This window comes from Mixophyes fleayi, chromosome 4, assembly GCF_038048845.1.
Source record: "Mixophyes fleayi isolate aMixFle1 chromosome 4, aMixFle1.hap1, whole genome shotgun sequence".
Classification (NCBI taxonomy): Eukaryota; Metazoa; Chordata; class Amphibia; order Anura; family Limnodynastidae; genus Mixophyes; species Mixophyes fleayi.
In genome coordinates this window covers 110001155-110021121 of record NC_134405.1, presented here as the reverse complement: position 1 = coordinate 110021121, position 19967 = coordinate 110001155, and the positions used below count along the sequence as shown (strand labels likewise).

At 41.8% G+C, this 19967-nt stretch overlaps 1 protein-coding gene across 1 annotated transcript in view; it reads left to right on the top strand.

Annotated features, from left to right (window-relative positions):
* The first annotated feature begins 281 nt into the window (after positions 1–281).
* AP4E1 (adaptor related protein complex 4 subunit epsilon 1) overlaps positions 282–19967 on the top strand; it is a 59867-nt gene continuing 40181 nt past the window's right edge. Inside the window, exons 1-5 of the mRNA XM_075207993.1 lie at positions 282–452; positions 2013–2084; positions 4667–4790; positions 18129–18202; positions 19090–19211. Coding sequence (XP_075064094.1) covers positions 327–452; positions 2013–2084; positions 4667–4790; positions 18129–18202; positions 19090–19211 — 518 coding nt within the window. The 5' untranslated portion in view covers positions 282–326. The remainder of the gene's footprint in view (positions 453–2012; positions 2085–4666; positions 4791–18128; positions 18203–19089; positions 19212–19967) is intronic.

The following is a 19967-nucleotide window of genomic DNA, read 5'->3' as shown; positions in this document are numbered from 1 at the left end:
GTTGCCCTGTAAAAGGATTTCTTGTGCAATACTAAAAATGTCAGTGCATGCGTTTTCTTCATATTTCATCAGTATATTTACAGTACACCAGCGCAGTTACCCGGGAATTTATGTTTACACTGTAATCTGTTCAAACAAGGTCCCGGCGTTGAATTCAACAAAGCTGCAATTTAACGTAGCTGTTCTGTGCGGTGATCGCACGCCCTCTAGTGGATGTAGCTCTCACGGCATACAATGCCATAATGCTGAATAAAGTTTTCTTTTGTTGAATAGAAAGCGGAAGTGATGGGTAATGCCGGTTGTTGTTGTGAGCAGGGTGTTGGAACATGACTGAGATTGTGGAGCGGACCCTGAGCGCTCTGCCCGGGCTGCTCCTGCAGGATCCACCGCCTGGGCCTAGCTCAAAGTTAGGGAGTCTGATCCGGAACATTACAGCGCTCAGCTCAAGACAGGTACAGCACTTCACATAGCCCCTGTCAGTGGCAGTACAAGTGCTGGGGTGGATCTGCGTGTCAGACACACATGTTGGGGAAGTTCTTGCTGTCAGTGGGAGCAGATGTGGACTGGCTGTGGCTGTCAGTGGGAGTAGATGTGGACTGGCTGTCAGTGGGAGTAGATGTGGACTGGCTGTCAGTGGGAGTAGATGTGGACTGGCTGTCAGTGGGAGTAGATGTGGACTGGCTGTGGCTGTCAGTGGGAGTAGTTGTGGGCTGGCTGTGGCTGTCAGTGGGAGTAGTTGTGGGCTGGCTGTGGCTGTCAGTGGGAGTAGTTGTGGGCTGGCTGTGGCTGTCAGTGGGAGTAGTTGTGGGCTGGCTGTGGCTGTCAGTGGGAGTAGTTGTGGACTGGCTGTGGCTGTCAGTGGGAGTAGTTGTGGACTGGCTGTGGCTGTCAGTGGGAGCGGATGTGGACTGGCTGTGGCTGTCAGTGGGAGCGGATGTGGACTGGCTGTGGCTGTCAGTGGGAGCGGATGTGGACTGGCTGTGGCTGTCAGTGGGAGCGGATGTGGACTGGCTGTGGCTGTCAGTGGGAGCGGATGTGGACTGGCTGTGGCTGTCAGTGGGAGCGGATGTGGACTGGCTGTGGCTGTCAGTGGGAGCGGATGTGGACTGGCTGTGGCTGTCAGTGGGAGCGGATGTGGACTGGCTGTGGCTGTCAGTGGGAGCGGATGTGGACTGGCTGCCAGTGGGAGCGGATGTGGACTGGCTGCCAGTGGGAGCGGATGTGGACTGGCTGCCAGTGGGAGCGGATGTGGACTGGCTGCCAGTGGGAGCGGATGTGGACTGGCTGCCAGTGGGAGCGGAAGTGGACTGACTGCCAGTAGGAGCGGATGTGGACTGGCTGTGACTGCCAGTGGGAGCCTGACTGTGGATTATACACTTGATTGCATGAACAATCTTATTATAAAACTATTTTCTCTCTTTATTCTGCTTCACTCCTCTTCAGTTGCCACCCATGTGTCAGTCTCTCCACTAAATTTTCCACCTCACCCAACATCATTAGTACCGTTTTGATCTATTGTTAACTGGGTGGAGCTTGTGTGTTGCATGATCTCACATGGAAAGACTTTGTACTGCTACTTATTATATTTGCCAAGCAGTAAAATACTTCTGGCTTCCTTTGAGAGGTCATTTTTGAAAGAATTTAAAGACAAACTCCCATTACATTTGTGTTCAATATATACACAGATACAGTATATATGATTATGTGTATATAAGTGCCAATCCGAAATATAATGAATATAAATAGTAGACAAATAATATTTTTTCTTTGCCTGTTTGTTAGCACTTTTGGTTTGCAGAAGACATCATCGCCAAAGATGGCAAGCTTTCAAATCTTAAAATAGCACAGTGGGGAGTGTAATGCAATGAAAGGAGGGCATAGCCTTTAAGAGTACACAAAGCAATACACAATTGTATCTGTCAAACAGTTTCCTTGATTTTAAGTGCATGCTCTTTCACACACCACTGTTTTTACATTAAGCAGAGCAATTAACATTGAGCTTTATTTTTTAGGAAGAAGAAAAACTAATCCAGCAGGAACTTGCCAATTTGAAAACAACAGTTTCATCTCCTAATACAACCCTGGTAACATCACATATTACATAATTTCATATATAATCTTTTAAACACAAATGAAAGGACATGCCCACATTTAATTTCTATAGACATATATAGTTCTCTAATGAGCAGGGTCCTCCATACCCTTTGTTTTCATGTCTCCATTCATTTGTCTGCCTTGTCTGTTCTTGTTTTACGTATGCCCTAGTCTTCCCTACCGTACGGCGCTGCGGAGCACTGTGGCTCCTTACAAATCTATGATAATAAATAGACATATTCCTGATGTTTAATTGAAATTTTCTCATGTAAAATAGCTTATATGTGTTTTGTTTGTCTGTTTGTTACAGCTACTTTTCCTAACTGTAACTGCTTCTGCTCACCCTGACAGGAGACCACCAGATTAATGCATAGGCAGTGGTTCTCAAACTGTGCGCCGTGGCTCCCTGGGGTGCCGCGGCAATCTCACAGGTGTCTCGCGGCCAGGGCCAGTGGTAAGCAAGGCAGGGGACTACTTGATAATTATTTTGGCTTAGGGGTGCCTTGAAAAATGGCATAATGGCTGTAATATTATTCTCTTTCAGACAGGAGTTGAAAGTGTCCACCGTCAAACCCTGGGGAAATTATTTCTGATGTATAGTTAGAACTTTTTTATGTAAATATTTATTTTTATTTTGGGGCTATAGTACAGAGAAAACCAGGAAACATGGAAGTAGCACACATTTCCTAATTCAGACCATGACATCTGATTACTTCACCCAGTGGTAGCACATTTACTGCAAATAGCATGGGCGATAGTATAGAGCCCTGGGGAACGCCACATGACAGGGGCTCTGATGCAGATAGATATACTCTTGAAGACATGCTCTGTGATCAGTCAGTGACAAACTATTTGAACCAACTGAACTGTTGCAACCAGTCCACAAGCGTTCTATTAGAATTCCATGGTCCATCATTTCTGTCTCTTGCCACGATCATTAAGCAGAAGCACCAGGGCTTTGTCAGTACTGTGTTCTTCTGAATCCTGACTGGAATGGATCATAAATATTATAGGTTGACAGATGAAAGGATTCATACGGGTCTGTACTTAGTCATTCAGTCTCCGTCTAAAAATATCTGACAACTGTTTCCTTTAATGGTTCAAGAAAAATCCCTGTCAACTATTTTGGCAAATACTGGACCTATAACATTAATACACCCTCGTAGAATGTTTTGATGGGATTGGGTCAAGATCACAAGCGGTGGGATGTAACCCTAGGGTAACTTTAACAATGACTTCTCCATCCAACGGATTAAAGCTAGTCCAAGAGGCCAAATAGCCTGGAGTCTTGACATTCATTTGATGGCACTATTGGAATTCCAGTCCAGGTGGAGGATACCTTAATAGCAAAGAAGATTGCACACTCAATGGACCTTGAAAAGCATAGGTTGTAGACAAACTGGTTTGCAAAGCCTCTCAACCATATGGAAAAGCTGAGCTGGTCTGTTTGCTGACATAATCTCACTTGACAGGAAATCTGACTTCTTATGGGTCATTGCGGACAGGTATTTCTCCAGTATGCTTGATTAATTTTAGCTTATTAGCTTAGTTTAGCTTATCTTCTACCATGCAAGTCTTCATCCAATGCTTTTTAAGCATGTGACACCTCTTCTGCATCTCCCCAATCGGATTGCTAAACCAATCTGCTTGGAAGTGTGATATACACGGTTGTATATAAACAGAAGCAATAGTATCCATTGTGGCCATCACATTCCTTTTATAGTAAATGGTAAGGATCCTCATAGACACCCATTACATCAGAGTGGGCCAGATTTGCTGTCAGAGTTTGAGAAGGAACGCCCCTAATCGGGTGATATCGCCCATTGATTTCTCCATGGGTGACGTTCTATTCCTCCTGAGAAACAAATGTGGTAGTGGTGAGTGGTCTGACCAATTCACTGGGGCTAGAGACTTCTAACCTAATCTGAAAAACAATATCAAGTGTGTGAGCACTTTTATGCGTAGCAGAGGGAATTATTTGTGGTAAGCCTTGTGCAGAGAAGGTCCTGCCCAAGGTCTGAGTGTTTGTCAGCCACCCATGCATTGATATCCCCAAGGATAAACTATCTTTGATGCTCCAGGACTAGACCAGCAACAATGTCTGCAAGGGAGGGTAGATGAGAAGGACTCCAAAACCCAAACATGAAGAACTGCGGCCAACAGTGCACACAAGTGAGAGAGATTTTTAAGCAGATTGCCTTAACACTTCCTGTGCGGTCCTGTTTTGAGCAGTGGATCACTGAGTAATTTGTTGGGGCTCCAACTTTCAACATACGGGCTGTGTTTTTGTGTAGCCCAGTCCCTGTGATACATCCTAGATTTGATGATTCAATAATAATGGCAGATTACCCAGGTAGAGAAACATAACAGCATGTGCCTATATAAGCAAGTTTTGCAAATCAAACATTTCTTAATGACAGTGTTACATTTTAAGTCCTGATTGCTTAAAAAAATAGTCTGGGTATTTCTGTTATTAGCTGAAATGTTCTGTTGGGGTGTGTTTGCTGATTGCACCTCCAATATTTATCTGTAGCTATTCTTGTGCTAATTCTGGTCCTCTGTTTCATTATAGAGACAGATGAAAGAATGCATGGTGAGGTTGATTTATTGTGAAATGTTGGGATATGAAGCTCCATTTGGCTATATTCATGCCATCAAGTTAGCTCAACAAGGAAACCTACTTGAAAAACGAGTCGGTATGTACCCATCTTTTATTAGCATTTATAGAATTATGTAATGAACTTGGACATTTTATTACTGGTTGTTCAGGTGGGACATTTGGTTATGTGTGCTAAGGCCATGTCTTATAATCTATTTAAATGCTTTTCTTTTTATAAATAACATAATACCAACACTACACAACAAATAGCACGCGGGTCATTCCACATCAAATCAACACAATTTTAGAAAAAAAATATACCTTACATTCTCTAATTTCAATTTGGTATAATACATGCTGCCATGGGTGTAACTAAAACCCCTAAATCTTAGGCTGATATGTGCACTGGTTTTGTAGTTACATGCTTTTAGAGCTGCAATTGTTTAATGGAAAAACTTGCTTTTAATGTGTATTTAAATTATATTTGTAACTCACCTGATTGAGGTAGAGAGTTGAACAAGGTCTCATTTTAAACCTCTTTTTATGTGCTTTCATATGATATAGAACACAGCACTGTGTTTCAATAAAAATTAAAAATGTAACATTTTCAATATCAAAATTATGATTTTCTCAGGCATATTTTTCAATTTTTGAAAAACATCTCAAAAATTGTTCATACTGTTGTTAATAAATCCCCAAAGTTTTATTTTGGGATCATCTGCTACAAGAGCTTTCAGTTTTAAGTGATTCATGAAAATTGTATTTATTGAGGCACTACACCTCTGAGAAAATCAACAAAACAATATTTTTTCCAGTTGACTTCATTAGAGGAATGCACGTTCCTCTTCAGGTGTGTTTGGGGACAAGTTTTTACAGACAGCGCCTGCTCCCACTTCTGCGTAGGCAAGTAAACTTAAGTGGAAAGATACTCTACGTGGATAGACCTTCAATTGTGTTGAACACCTTTTATAGGGACAGGATAGGTTTGGGTGGGCTTTAATTAGTACATAAAAGCCCCTTGGTCACTATTTTAAGCCCACCAAACCTTAACTAACCCTGGACCATTTGTGTCACATATGAAAAAGCAGAGTGTTTAATTACAGTGGAATATCAGACTGGCAGAATGTGGGAGCAGGGAGGAACAGCAACTTCGAGAAGTGGTTCTGGGAGGGAGGGAAGCAGCAGACTGGGAGCAACACTGAATCGCAAGAAGAAGCCTCAGTCACCCGGCCAGGCAGAGAAGAGAAGGCACAGCCCATGAGGCTGCTGCTGATCTCCACGGGTCAGAGGAGCATGTGATGGACTTCTCCAATCGGAGCTCAGCAGAGTCTGATGGGAATTATTTCCCCGACTGCAGTAGCCCAGTCCGAGCCTGCTGTGGCGTTTAAATTGGTTTAGAGCAGTGTTTGCAGTGGTTGGTGTTTAAATTGGTTGAGAGAAGTGAAAAAGAATAAAGATGGAGCAAAGTGACAAGTACCTTATTGTTTCAACCCATTTAAAAAGGTTAATCGTACGTCTAATAAGAAGGGGTTTAGAACCATTTCAGAATGAATGTGTAAATTATTTTCTGAAATGCCAAAAGTTGCAAAAGTTTGTGCCAGCTGCAGAAAACAACTTTGGACACTTCGAAACGAGCAATAGGGTCATTGTTCAGTTCCTCAAGATAATGTAGTATCCGCTCCCACTTGCTGACATCAGAGGGTATGTAACTGCTGTCTGTGATAAGAAAGGGTGGCTCGCATTTATTCTGGAGAAAGATGAAAACATTGATGAAGTGAAAGCTACATTCCTCCATCCAGCTGGTCTATCCCCACTTTCATCATACCCAAGGAAGCCGGATGTTTTATAGATTACTAGGGTAGATGTTCTGTGTAAGGTGAATCTGTTAACTCCAACAGGTCGGATGTACACCATTTCTGAAATGGAAATATTAATTAGAAATGTAGCCTTCAGCCAGTTCCATCCCATCAAGTAGCACCATCCATCCAGAGCAGCAGCACCAAATGGTAATGATATGTAATAAGCTTTCTTATACTATGTGAAAGACATAAAATTATCACAAATGTTTTAAATATTTCAGTATTAACATAATGTGTCATTGTATATAATATACATCAATGGGATTGTTTAAGGAGATAAATTAAAAGTAATGAACAGGCCTAGATAGAACAGTTCAAAGTGAAAGCTCCTGTAGCAGAATAAAACGTTGGGGATTTATTAACAACAGTATTAACAATTTTTTAGATATTTTTTCCAAAATTTTTAAAATATGGCTTTTTGAGAAAATCAAAATTTTGAGATGGAAAATGTTATACAGCTGTTTAAAATGTGACCTTGCCCAACCCTCTAGCTCAATCAAGTGAGCTATAAATGCAATTTAAATAAACGTTAAAAAGGTGTAAAAACTTCAAAACCAGTGTACATATTAGCCTAAGATTTGGGGGTTTTCTTTACACCAGGGTTGTTCAACCCGCGGGCCGCATGCGGCCCAGCACGCCTGTAAATGTGGCCCATAAGGAGTTTTGGTTGTGGCAAGGGGGCAGCGCTGTTAATGGGAAAAAAAAATCCTGCAAAAAAAAGAAAGGAAAATACTTACCTTGCGGTCACGTCAGCTTGTACTCCGGCTCCCTCCCTTGTCTCCTCCTCTGTGCGGTGTTCGCAGTGAATGTCAGGCGTGATGTCATCACGCCCAACATCCATTGCGGAGCGCAGCACAGAGGAGTCACCCGCGCGAGAAGAACAATCAGCAGCACAGAATTGGAGAAAAGAGGACAGGAGAACAAGCCGATTAAAAGGTAAGTTAAGGGGGATTTTTTTTTTTATTTCAGGGGACGCTGACCAGTGAATAAAAGTCACCTGATCCTGGAGTATCATGGACCTTATCTCCCTGCTACATACTTCTACTTGTAATACTAATGGGGAATTATATATTATTCTCTTTGGCTCATTATAAGTTGTTATCCCTTAACTAACATAGTGGTGTAATTAGCAAAACAGGTCACAATTTGGGGTCACAGTGGTGTATATGTCAGGTACCGCAGGCCTGGTCAGGTTACCCTGATATATAATGCCTGGTTTAAATGCACTTTATTGATATTGCATCGAAACAATACCAAAAGTGATTGTAGTATAATAAGTAGAGAGGATTTTTGAACAGGGCGATTGAAAGGTAAGTATAGGGGGATTTGAAAAAGAAGTGATATATATATATATATATATATATATATATATATATATATATATATATATATATATATATATATATATATTAGGGATGAGCGCGCTCGGATTTCTGAAATCCGAGCCCACCCGAACGTTGCGGATCCGAGACAGATCCGGGTATTGGCGCCAAATTCAAAAGTGAAACTGAGGCTCTGACTCATAATCCCGTTGTCGGATCTCGCGATACTCGGATCCTATAAATTCCCCGCTAGTCGCCGCCATCTTCACTCGGGCATTGATCAGGGTAGAGGGAGGGTGTGTTAGGTGGTCCTCTGTGCTGTTTAGTTCTGTGCTGTGCTGTGCTGTGCTGTGCTGTGCTGTGCTGTGCTGTGCTGTGCTGTGCTGTGCTGTGCTGTGCTGTGCTGTGTTCTGCAGTATCAGTCCAGTGGTGCTGTGTGCTGTGCTCTGTCCTTCTGAGGTCAGTGGTGCTGCTGGGTCCTGTGCTGTGTCCTGTTCAGTCCAGTGGTGCTGTGTCCTGTGCTCTGTGCTTCTAAGGGCATAGTTATTTCCCCAATATTCCCCTGTGTTTAAAAAAATAAAAAAAAGTTTTTTTTATAAAATACCAAAAACTACTTTAATATTTTTTAATTACCACAAAATTTTCACAACCAATCCTGCAGTATAAGCCCATTGGTACTGCAATATTACCAAGTTCACACATTCAGCAGTAAAAGTCCAGTGGTACTGCAATATTACAAAGTTTACACATTCTGCAGTATCAGTCCAGTGGTGCTGTGTCCTGTGCTCTGTCCTGCTGAGTTCCGTAGTGCTGCTGGGTCCTGTGCCGTGTCCTGTTCAGTCCAGTGGTGCTGTGTCCTGTGCTCTGTGCTTCTAAGGGCATAGTTATTTCCCCATTATTCCCAAGTTTGTAAAAAATAAAAAAAAAGTAAAAAAAAATAAAAAATTTAAAAAAAAAAAAAATATATAATAATTATAACCAAATTTGCAAAACCAATCCAGCATTATAAGTCCATTGGTACTGCAATATTACCAAGTTCACACATTCAGCAGTAAAAGTCCAGTGGTACTGCAATATTACAAAGTTTACACATTCTGCAGTATCAGTCCAGTGGTGCTGTGTCCTGTGCTCTGTCCTGCTGAGTTCCGTAGTGCTGCTGGGTCCTGTGCCGTGTCCTGTTCAGTCCAGTGGTGCTGTGTCCTGTGCTCTGTGCTTCTAAGGGCATAGTTATTTCCCCATTATTCCCAAGTTTGTAAAAAATAAAAAAAAAGTAAAAAAAAATAAAAAATTTAAAAAAAAAAAAAATATATAATAATTATAACCAAATTTGCAAAACCAATCCAGCATTATAAGTCCATTGGTACTGCAATATTACCAAGTTCACACATTCAGCAGTAAAAGTCCAGTGGTACTGCAATATTACAAAGTTTACACATTCTGCAGTATCAGTCCAGTGGTGCTGTGTCCTGTGCTCTGTCCTGCTGAGTTCCGTAGTGCTGCTGGGTCCTGTGCCGTGTCCTGTTCAGTCCAGTGGTGCTGTGTCCTGTGCTCTGTGCTTCTAAGGGCATAGTTATTTCCCCATTATTCCCAAGTTTGTAAAAAATAAAAAAAAAGTAAAAAAAAATAAAAAATTAAAAAAAAAAAAAAAAAATATAATAATTATAACCAAATTTGCAAAACCAATCCAGCATTATAAGTCCATTGGTACTGCAATATTACCAAGTTCACACATTCTGCAGTATCTTGTGCTACATATAATGGAGACCAAAAATTTGGAGGATAAAGTAGGGAAAGATCAAGACCCACTTCCTCCTAATGCTGAAGCTGCTGCCACTAGTCATGACATAGACGATGAAATGCCATCAACGTCGTCTTCCAAGCCCGATGCCCAATCTCGTAGTACCGGGCATGTAAAATCCAAAAAGCCCAAGTTAAGAAAAAGTAGCAAAAAGAGAAACTTAAAATCATCTGAGGAGAAACGTAAAGTTGCCAATATGCCATTTACGACACGGAGTGGCAAGGAACGGCTTAGGCCCTGGCCCGTGTTCATGACTAGTGGTTCAGCTTCACCCACGGATCTTAGCCCTCCTCCTCCTCCCCCCCCTACAAAAAATTGAAGAGAGTTATGCTGTCAGCAACAAAACAGCAAACAACTCTGCCTTCTAAAGAGAAATTATCACAAATCCCCAAGGCGAGTCCAAGGGTGTTGGTGGTTGTCAAGCCTGACCTTCCCATCACTGTACGGGAAGAGGTGGCTCGGGAGGAGGCTATTGATGATGTAGCTGGCGCTGTGGAGGAACTTGATGATGAGGATGGTGATGTGGTTATTGTAAATGAGGCACCAGGGGGGGAAACAGCTGATGTCCATGGGATGAAAAAGCCCATCGTCATGCCTGGTCAGAAGACCAAAAAATGCACCTCTTCGGTCTGGAGTTATTTTTATCCAAATCCAGACAACCAATGTATGGCAATATGTAGCTTATGTAAAGCTCAAATAAGCAGGGGTAAGGATCTTGCCCACCTAGGAACATCCTCCCTTATACGTCACCTGAATAACCTTCATAGTTCAGTGGTTAGTTCAGGAACTGGGGCTAGGACCCTCATCGGTACAGGGACACCTAAATCCCGTGGTCCAGTTGGATACACACCAGCAACACCCTCCTCGTCAACTTCCTCCACAATCTCCATCAGATTCAGTCCTGCAGCCCAAGTCACCAGCCAGACTGAGTCCTCCTCAATACGGGATTCATCCGAGGAATCCTGCAGCGGTACGCCTACTACTGCCACTGCTGCTGTTGCTGCTGTTAGTCGGTCATCTTCCCAGAGGGGAAGTCGTAAGACCGCTAAGTCTTTCACCAAACAATTGACCGTCCAACAGTCGTTTGCCATGACCACCAAATACGATAGTAGTCACCCTATTGCAAAGCGTATAACTGCGGCTGTAACTGCAATGTTGGTGTTAGACGTGCGCCCGGTGTCCGCCATCAGTGGAGTGGGATTTAGAGGGTTGATGGAGGTATTGTGTCCCCGGTACCAAATCCCCTCGAGATTCCACTTCACTAGGCAGGCGATACCAAAAATGTACAGAGAAGTACGATCAAGTGTCCTCAGTGCTCTTAAAAATGCGGTTGTACCCACTGTCCACTTAACCACGGACATGTGGACAAGTGGTTCTGGGCAAACGAAGGACTATATGACTGTGACAGCCCACTGGGTAGATGCATCCCCTTCCGCAGCAACAGCAACAGCTGCATCAGTAGCAGCATCTACAAAATGGCTGCTCATGCAAAGGCAGGCAACATTGTGCATTACAGGCTTTAATAAGAGGCACAACGCTGCCAACATATTAGAGAAAATGAGGGAAATTATCTCCCAGTGGCTTACCCCACTTAGACTCTCATGGGGATTTGTGGTGTCAGACAATGCCAGTAACATTGTGCGGGCATTAAATATGGGCAATTTCCAGCACGTCCCATGTTTTGCCCACACCATTAATTTGGTGGTGCAGCATTACCTCAAGAGTGACAGGGGTGTGCAGGAGATGCTTGCGGTGGCCCGCAAAATTGCTGGACACTTTCGGCATTCAGCCAGTGCCTACCGCAGACTAGAGGCACATCAAAAAAGCTTGAACCTGCCCTGCCATCACCTCAAACAAGAGGTTGTGACGCGCTGGAACTCCACCCTCTATATGCTGCAGAGGATGGAGGAGCAGCAAAAGGCCATTCAGGCCTACACAGCCACCTACGACATAGGCAAAGGAGTGGGGATGCGCCTGAGTCAAGCGCAGTGGAGACTGATTTCCGTGTTGTGCAAGGTTCTGCAGCCATTTGAACTTGCCACACGAGAAGTCAGTTCCGACACTGCCAGCTTGAGTCAGGTCATTCCCCTGATCAGGCTGTTGCAGAAGCAGCTGGAGAAAGTGAGGGAGGAGCTGGTAAGCCATTGCGATTACAGCAAGCATGTAGCTCTTGTGGATGTAGCCCTTCGTACGCTTTGCCAGGATCCGAGGGTGGTCACTCTTTTAAAGTCAGAGGAATACATTCTGGCCACCGTGCTCGATCCTCGGTTTAAAGCGTATGTTGTGTCTCTGTTTCCGGCGGACACAAATCTACAGCGGTGCAAAGACCTGCTGGTCAGGAGATTGTCCTCTGAAGAGGACCGTGACATGCCAACAGCTCCACCCTCATTTTCTTCCACATCTATGGCTGCGAGGAAAAAGCTCAGTTTTCCCAAAAGAGGCACTGGCGGGGATGCTGATAACATCTGGTCCGGACTGAAGGACCTGCCAACCATTGCAGACATGTCTACTCTCGCTGCATTGGATGCTGTCACAATAGAAAAAATTGTGGATGATTACTTTGCTGACACCATCCAAGTAGACATGTCAGACAGTCCATATTGTTACTGGCAGGAAAAAAAGGCAGTTTGGAAGCCCCTGTACAAACTGGCTCTATTTTACCTGAGTTGTCCCCCCTCCAGTGTGTACTCGGAAAGAGTTTTTAGTGCAGCGGGGAACCTGGTCAGTGAGCGGCGAAGGAGGTTGCTTCCTCACAACGTTGAAAAAATGATGTTTATAAAAATGAATAATCAATTCCTCAATGAAGTACAGCACTGCCCTCCAGATACTACAGAGGGACCTGTGGTTGTGGAGTCCAGCGGGGACGAATTGATAATGTGTGATGAGGAGGAAGTACACACTGTAGGGGGAGAGGAATCAGAGGTTGAGGATGAGGACGACATCTTGCCTCAGTAGAGCCTGTTTAGTCTGTACAGGGAGAGATGAATAGCTTTTTTGGTGTGGGGGCCCAAACAAACCAATTATTTCAGTCAAAGTTGTTTGGTAGGCCCTGTCGCTGAAATGATTGGTTTGTTAAAGTGTGCATGTCCTATTTCAACAGCAGACCTCTCAACTGCAGCTCATCCCTCCTCTGCGGGGATAATGTCTCCTGTGCTCTGACACGTCACTCTGTGTACTCTCAGCCTCAGGATCTGACACTACAGCTACCATGCCTCTTGTAGCAGCCCTCACTCCAGGGCCTCTTCCATGTGCAGTGTCCCCCTCTCTCTTGGGTTCACTATAGTGGCATGGAGTTCTCCCCCTCATCCAGGGCACACATTCCTTGCTCAGACTTCCAGGCAATGCTGGGGGAGCCTGGGAGCTTCCACCCCAGGTCCCCAGCTACAACTCTCCTCTCCTGTGTCTTCTCTCTCTTTCTGACACTTTAAAGATCGTGCCTTTAAATGAAAAAGTCAGTCTTGATTGCACGACTATGTGCAAGTGCAACAGGGACATTTTTTTGGGTTTACAAAGTCAAACAGTAACACTACGACCCTGTCTGTCTGGGGTCTGTCAATGACGAATTGTCTGGAGCATGTTTTGAGGAGGTATTGTGGCCCCGGTATCAAATTGGGTACCGGGGCCACCCCACTATGCAGTCCAGATACTTGTTTGGTGGAATTCCGACACGTGGAGGGTTTTTTAATTATATGGTGGCCTCGGTACCAAATTGTGTACCGGGGCCACCACACTACGCAGTCAAGATACTTGTTTGGTGGAATTCAGACCAGTTGAGGGTTTTATTATTATATTGTGTGGACCACTCTATCTATACCACACTACAACTCTATACCACTCTATTTCCTACTTTAATTCTATTTAATTCTATTTCCTACTTTAATTCTATTACTAATTAATTACCATAAAGAGGAACCAAAAAAACCAATTTTACCAAAAGTATAATATGACTTAGACTTACAAACACTACACTTGAAAGATCGTGCCTTTAAATGAAAAAGTCAGTCTTGATTGCACGACTATGTGCAAGTGCAACAGGGACATTTTTTTGGGTTTACAAAGTCAAACAATAACACTACGACCCTGTCTGTCTGGGGTCTGTCAATGACGAATTGTCTGGAGCATGTTTTGAGGAGGTATTGTGGCCCCGGTATCAAATTGGGTACCGGGGCCACCCCACTATGCAGTCCAGATACTTGTTTGGTGGAATTCCGACACGTGGAGGGTTTTTTAATTATATGGTGGCCTCGGTACCAAATTGTGTACCGGGGCCACCACACTACGCAGTCAAGATACTTGTTTGGTGGAATTCAGACCAGTTGAGGGTTTTATTATTATATTGTGTGGACCACTCTATCTATACCACACTACAACTCTATACCACTCTATTTCCTACTTTAATTCTATTTAATTCTATTTCCTACTTTAATTCTATTACTAATTAATTAACATAAAGATTAACAAAAAAAACCAATTTTACCAAAAGTATAATATGACTTAGACTTACAAACACTACACTTGAAAGATCGTGCCTTTAAATGAAAAAGTAAGTCTTCATTGCACGACTATGTGCAACAGGGACAGTTTTTTTCTTTACAAAGTCAACTAATAACACTTGGACCCTGTCTGTCTTTAACATACTTAATGGGATCTCAATGACGAATTGTCTGTAGCATGTTTGGAGGAGGTATTGTGGCCCCGGTATCAAGTTGGGTACCGGGGCCACCCCACTACGCAGTCCAGATACTTGTTTGGTGGAATTCTGACACGTGGAGGGTGTATTTATTTTATTGTGGCCCCGGTATCAAGTTGGGTACCGGGGCCACCCCACTACGCAGTCCAGATACTTGTTTGGTGGAATTCTGACACGTGGAGGGTGTATTTATTTTATTGTGGCCCCGGTATCAAGTTGGGTACCGGGGCCACCCCACTACGCAGTCCAGATACTTGTTTGGTGGAATTCTGACACGTGGAGGGTGTATTTATTTTATTGTGGCCCCGGTATCAAGTTGGGTACCGGGGCCACCCCACTACGCAGTCCAGATACTTGTTTGGTGGAATTCTGACACGTGGAGGGTGTATTTATTTTATTGTGGCCCCGGTACCAAATTGTGTACCGGGGCCACCACACTACGCAGTCAAGATAGATAGATGCGTATCATAGATAAAGTACATTCAGTGGTGTGGGGCAAATTGAAAAATATTCAAAATGCACTGACATTATCAAAAACAAGAGGTTGTCACACGCTAAAACTCCAACATGTATATGATGGAGAGGATGGAGGAGCAGCCGTATGTGTAGTGTAATGCAGACCTGTTGAAGGTTTTTTATATATTTTATTGTGGTGCCCAGTGCCCACTCCTCTACGCAGTCCAGGTACATTTATTGGTGCGAATCAAACAAGTTGATGGTTTTCTTATTATATATATTGTGGTGACCCACTCCTCTACGCAGTCCAGGTACATTTATTGGTGCGAATCAAACAAGTTGATGGTTTTCTTATTATATATATTGTGGTGACCCACTCCTCTACGCAGTCCAGGTACATTTATTGGTGCGAATCAAACAAGTTGATGGTTTTCTTATTATATATATTGTGGTGACCCACTCCTCTACGCAGTCCAGGTACATTTATTGGTGCGAATCAAACAAGTTGATGGTTTTCTTATTATATATATTGTGGTGACCCACTCCTCTACGCAGTCCAGGTACATTTATTGGTGCGATTCATAAAAGTTCAGGGTTTTTAAGATATTGTGGTGACCCACTCCTCTACGCAGTCCAGGTACATTTATTGGTGCGATTCATAAAAGTTCAGGGTTTTTAATATATTGTGGTGACCCACTCCTCTACGCAGTCCAGGTACATTTATTGGTGCGAATCAAACAAGTTGATTGTTTTCTTATTATATATATTGTGGTGACCCACTCCTCTACGCAGTCCAGGTACATTTATTGGTGCGATTCATAAAAGTTCAGGGTTTTTAAGATATTGTGGTGACCCACTCCTCTACGCAGTCCAGGTACATTTATTGGTGCGAATCAAACAAGTTGATGGTTTTCTTATTATATATATTGTGGTGACCCACTCCTCTACGCAGTCCAGGTACATTTATTGGTGCGATTCATAAAAGTTCAGGGTTTTTAATATATTGTGGTGACCCACTCCTCTACGCAGTCCAGGTACATTTATTGGTGCGAATCAAACCAGTTGATGGTTTTCTTATTATATATATTGTGGTGACCCACTCCTCTACGCAGTCCAGGTACATTTATTGGTGCGATTCATAAAAGTTCAGGGTTTTTAATATATTGTGGTGACCCACTCCTCTACGCAGTCCAGGTACATTTATTGGTGCGATTCATAAAAGTTCAGGGTTTTTAAGATATTGTGGTGACCCACTCCTCTACGCAGTCCAGGTACATTTATTGGTGCGAATCAAACAAGTTGATGGTTTTCTTATTATATATATTGTGGTGACCCACTCCTCTACGCAGTCCAGGTACATTTATTGGTGCGATTCATAAAAGTTCAGGGTTTTTAATATATTGTGGTGACCCACTCCTCTACGCAGTCCAGGTACATTTATTGGTGCGAATCAAACCAGTTGATGGTTTTCTTATTATATATATTGTGGTGACCCACTCCTCTACGCAGTCCAGGTACATTTATTGGTGCGATTCATAAAAGTTCAGGGTTTTTAATATATTGTGGTGACCCACTCCTCTACGCAGTCCAGGTACATTTATTGGTGCGATTCATAAAAGTTCAGGGTTTTTAATATATTGTGGTGACCCACTCCTCTACGCAGTCCAGGTACATTTATTGGTGCGATTCATAAAAGTTCAGGGTTTTTAATATATTGTGGTGACCCACTCCTCTACGCAGTCCAGGTACATTTATTGGTGCGAATCAAACAAGTTGATGGTTTTCTTATTATATATATTGTGGTGACCCACTCCTCTACGCAGTCCAGGTACATTTATTGGTGCGATTCATAAAAGTTCAGGGTTTTTAATATATTGTGGTGACCCACTCCTCTACGCAGTCCAGGTACATTTATTGGTGCGAATCAAACCAGTTGATGGTTTTCTTATTATATATATTGTGGTGACCCACTCCTCTACGCAGTCCAGGTACATTTATTGGTGCGATTCATAAAAGTTCAGGGTTTTTAATATATTGTGGTGACCCACTCCTCTACGCAGTCCAGGTACAATTATTGGTGCGAATCATAAAAGTTCAGGGTTTTTAATATATATTGTGGTGACCCACTCCTCTACGCAGTCCAGAAAGATACCTTGTTGCAACGTTTTGGACTAATAACTATATTGTGAGGTGTTCAGAATACACTGTAAATTAGTGGAAATGCTTGTTATTGAATGTTATCTAGGTTAATAATAGCCTAGGAGTGAAAATAAGCCCAAAAACTTGATTTTTAAACTTTTTATGTTTTTTTCAAAAAAAATCCGAATCCAATACCTTAAATCCGAACCGAGACCTTTCGTCAAGTGTTTTGCGAGACAAATCCGAACCTCAAAAATAACGAAAATCCGGATCCAAAACACAAAACACGAGACCTCAAAAGTCGCCGGTGCACATCCCTAATATATATATATATATGTTAACTTTGTTTTCTATGGTTTTTTGGATGATCAGCTATCGTTATTGTTAGTGTATCTTATGTGCGGACCAAACCAACTCGTCGTCTTCCAATGTGGCCCAGGGAAGCTAAAAGGTTGGACACCCCTGCTTTACACCCATGATAGCATTTATTATAACAAATGTCATTACAATCTGAAATGATCAGTTTGGAACCCTGTGTTGATTTGATGTGGAATGACCCACCGTTGTTATATGAAATCTATTGCTTTCTGTGTCTTCTGCTTATGAAGTTACTATAACTGATCTCTGGTTTTGACAATTGTTAGATAGCAATATAAATGTTATCGACTAACTGTTCAGTTCCAGTTCTAGTAGTGACGCATTATATAGATTATTTAATAATAAAATCTATGATAATGGAAATGCTTTCTCATAATGTAAATATAGTGTGTCAATTGGTTAGTTACATAGTTCTGTAACATGCATTGTTTGTACTGTGGCAGCTTTATTTATTGTCCCCAAATTAGTGACTTGAAATGTAGGAAACATGCTCTTAAGATATGGTAACATGTAAACAGCAACTAATATAGGATTTTGTGGGGTAACAAAGCTGTTTAGTTAATTAGGTAATGATAAAGCCGTGCATTTAACATTCCTCTACAGCATTACTTTTAGCCTTGGCTCCATTTCAAATAAGCTGAGCAGCTGTAAATGTGAATAGAAGCTTTTGTGCTGTGAAATATTAGTACAAAATACTAAAATGCATTCACCTGAAGAGTATTGTGTAATCATCTTTAGATCTCATTGCAGTTCATGTAGGTCTTATCTTACCTGTATTTGTTCCATCTTGCAGGATACCTGGCAGTCTCGTTGTTCTTGCATGAAAACCATGAGTTGCTGCTTTTGCTAGTGAATACAGTTCTAAAGGTAAAATCCAGACCTCAGATCTGTACATTTATTATTCATAGTCATTTGTTTTTGAGATGTTTTTGGTATTTATACTGGGTGTGTGATTCCTACCATTTGCTGTTGGCCAGTAATTACACCTGCTCAGTTCAGTGCCATAATAACTGTCATCAAGACCTGGCGCACAAGTGGAGCCTCAATGTTTTTATCCATTTCATTCAAGTCAAGGTTTTTTAGATATATAGTCTGCATTGCAGTTGATAAATAACCATTTTTAAGTGATTATATGATTGTGAGATGTGACTGTAACACGCTATGTGCAACACTACAGTCTTATAAACCTGCAGCCACTGATTCTCCTGCGGAGTGTGTATATTTTGTACAGTAATCTGTCCACACATTCACATTATTTAAAAAATAAATAAACAAATAAAACGGACCAATAAAGATTTTACCTTTCATATGTGACCATTAGAGAATAATATATAATGTATGTGAGCCATACAATTTGAATGCTGTAACTATGCTCATGTGTTTTACACTAGTCCATAAAGCACTACTGAAGTCAGTTATTGATGCATCGCGTCCCTTTTATGAGTATCTGACATTGTTGGTAGTATTAGGACATCATTGTATAAGGTATAATATGTTATATTATCAAGTAAGAGCTACTACTAACGAATGTAGAGCTCTGTTACTCTCACCTTTTGTATTGAATTTAATTTGTACAGTACACGGAAAAAAATATCTTTTGCTTATACGGTAGTATATTGCCCAGAATCTGATCGAGTCATATGGAGTATACATAGTTGTAATCTCAACTGTATTTATATGTAAAATAGCATCAAGCATTGTTTATCCCTCTCTTTCCTGGAATAAACCACTCATGTACTCGTGCCTGTTGATAGGACCTTCAGAGTACCAACCTTGTTGAGGTGTGCATGGCACTCACTATGGTGAGTCAGATCTTTCCCCGGGAAATGATTCCAGCCGCTCTGCCACTCATAGAAGACAAACTGCAACATTCAAAGTAAGAAACAATTTCTATCTCCACACAGGATCTGCAGTAGTGTGTTTCCTGGGTTGTAATATTTTAGCTTTGTATAATAGTGTATTTATTAAATGTCTCTATGGATATGCCTCCATCTTTAGGTGTTGTCTCAATGTGACCCTAAAATAACAGAACCCTCCTGCACCGTTTTGCTTTTTTTGTTGGTGGCGAAAGTACTAATACCTATTAGCTGTTTGTAGGGGACCTATATATATATATATATATATATATATATATATATATATTTATTTTCAACTCACTTTCTTTAGAAGCACATTAGAGGAATGACATTTGCTAATGTTATATAAAGAGCTTACTGTCTGTTGATTTCATTATAACACACAAGTGATATTGTTATATGGATTTCTGATGTTATCACTTTAGTGTTTGTTAGGAAAACTTGTTTACAATAAAGAATAATGAGCACCCTGTCTTAGATTACAGATATTTGAAGTCGTCTTGAATTTGTGACCTGTATAAATGCACTTGGCCTATAGTCTCATGTTTTTATAGGGTCACAGATCCCATTAGTGACCTCTAATATTCATGTAACTTACAGTAGGACATGCATTATTATATATACAGCTGGTGGAATGTTGTTTCTCTTGAGAGTACAATGGTCATGACAAAGTAAATTTAACTTTTATTGATCCTTCTACTATAGTCTCTTGTAGAGACGTCCTAGACATTTCCATACCCTAATACCGTTATAGGATTATTTTGATGTTTAATATA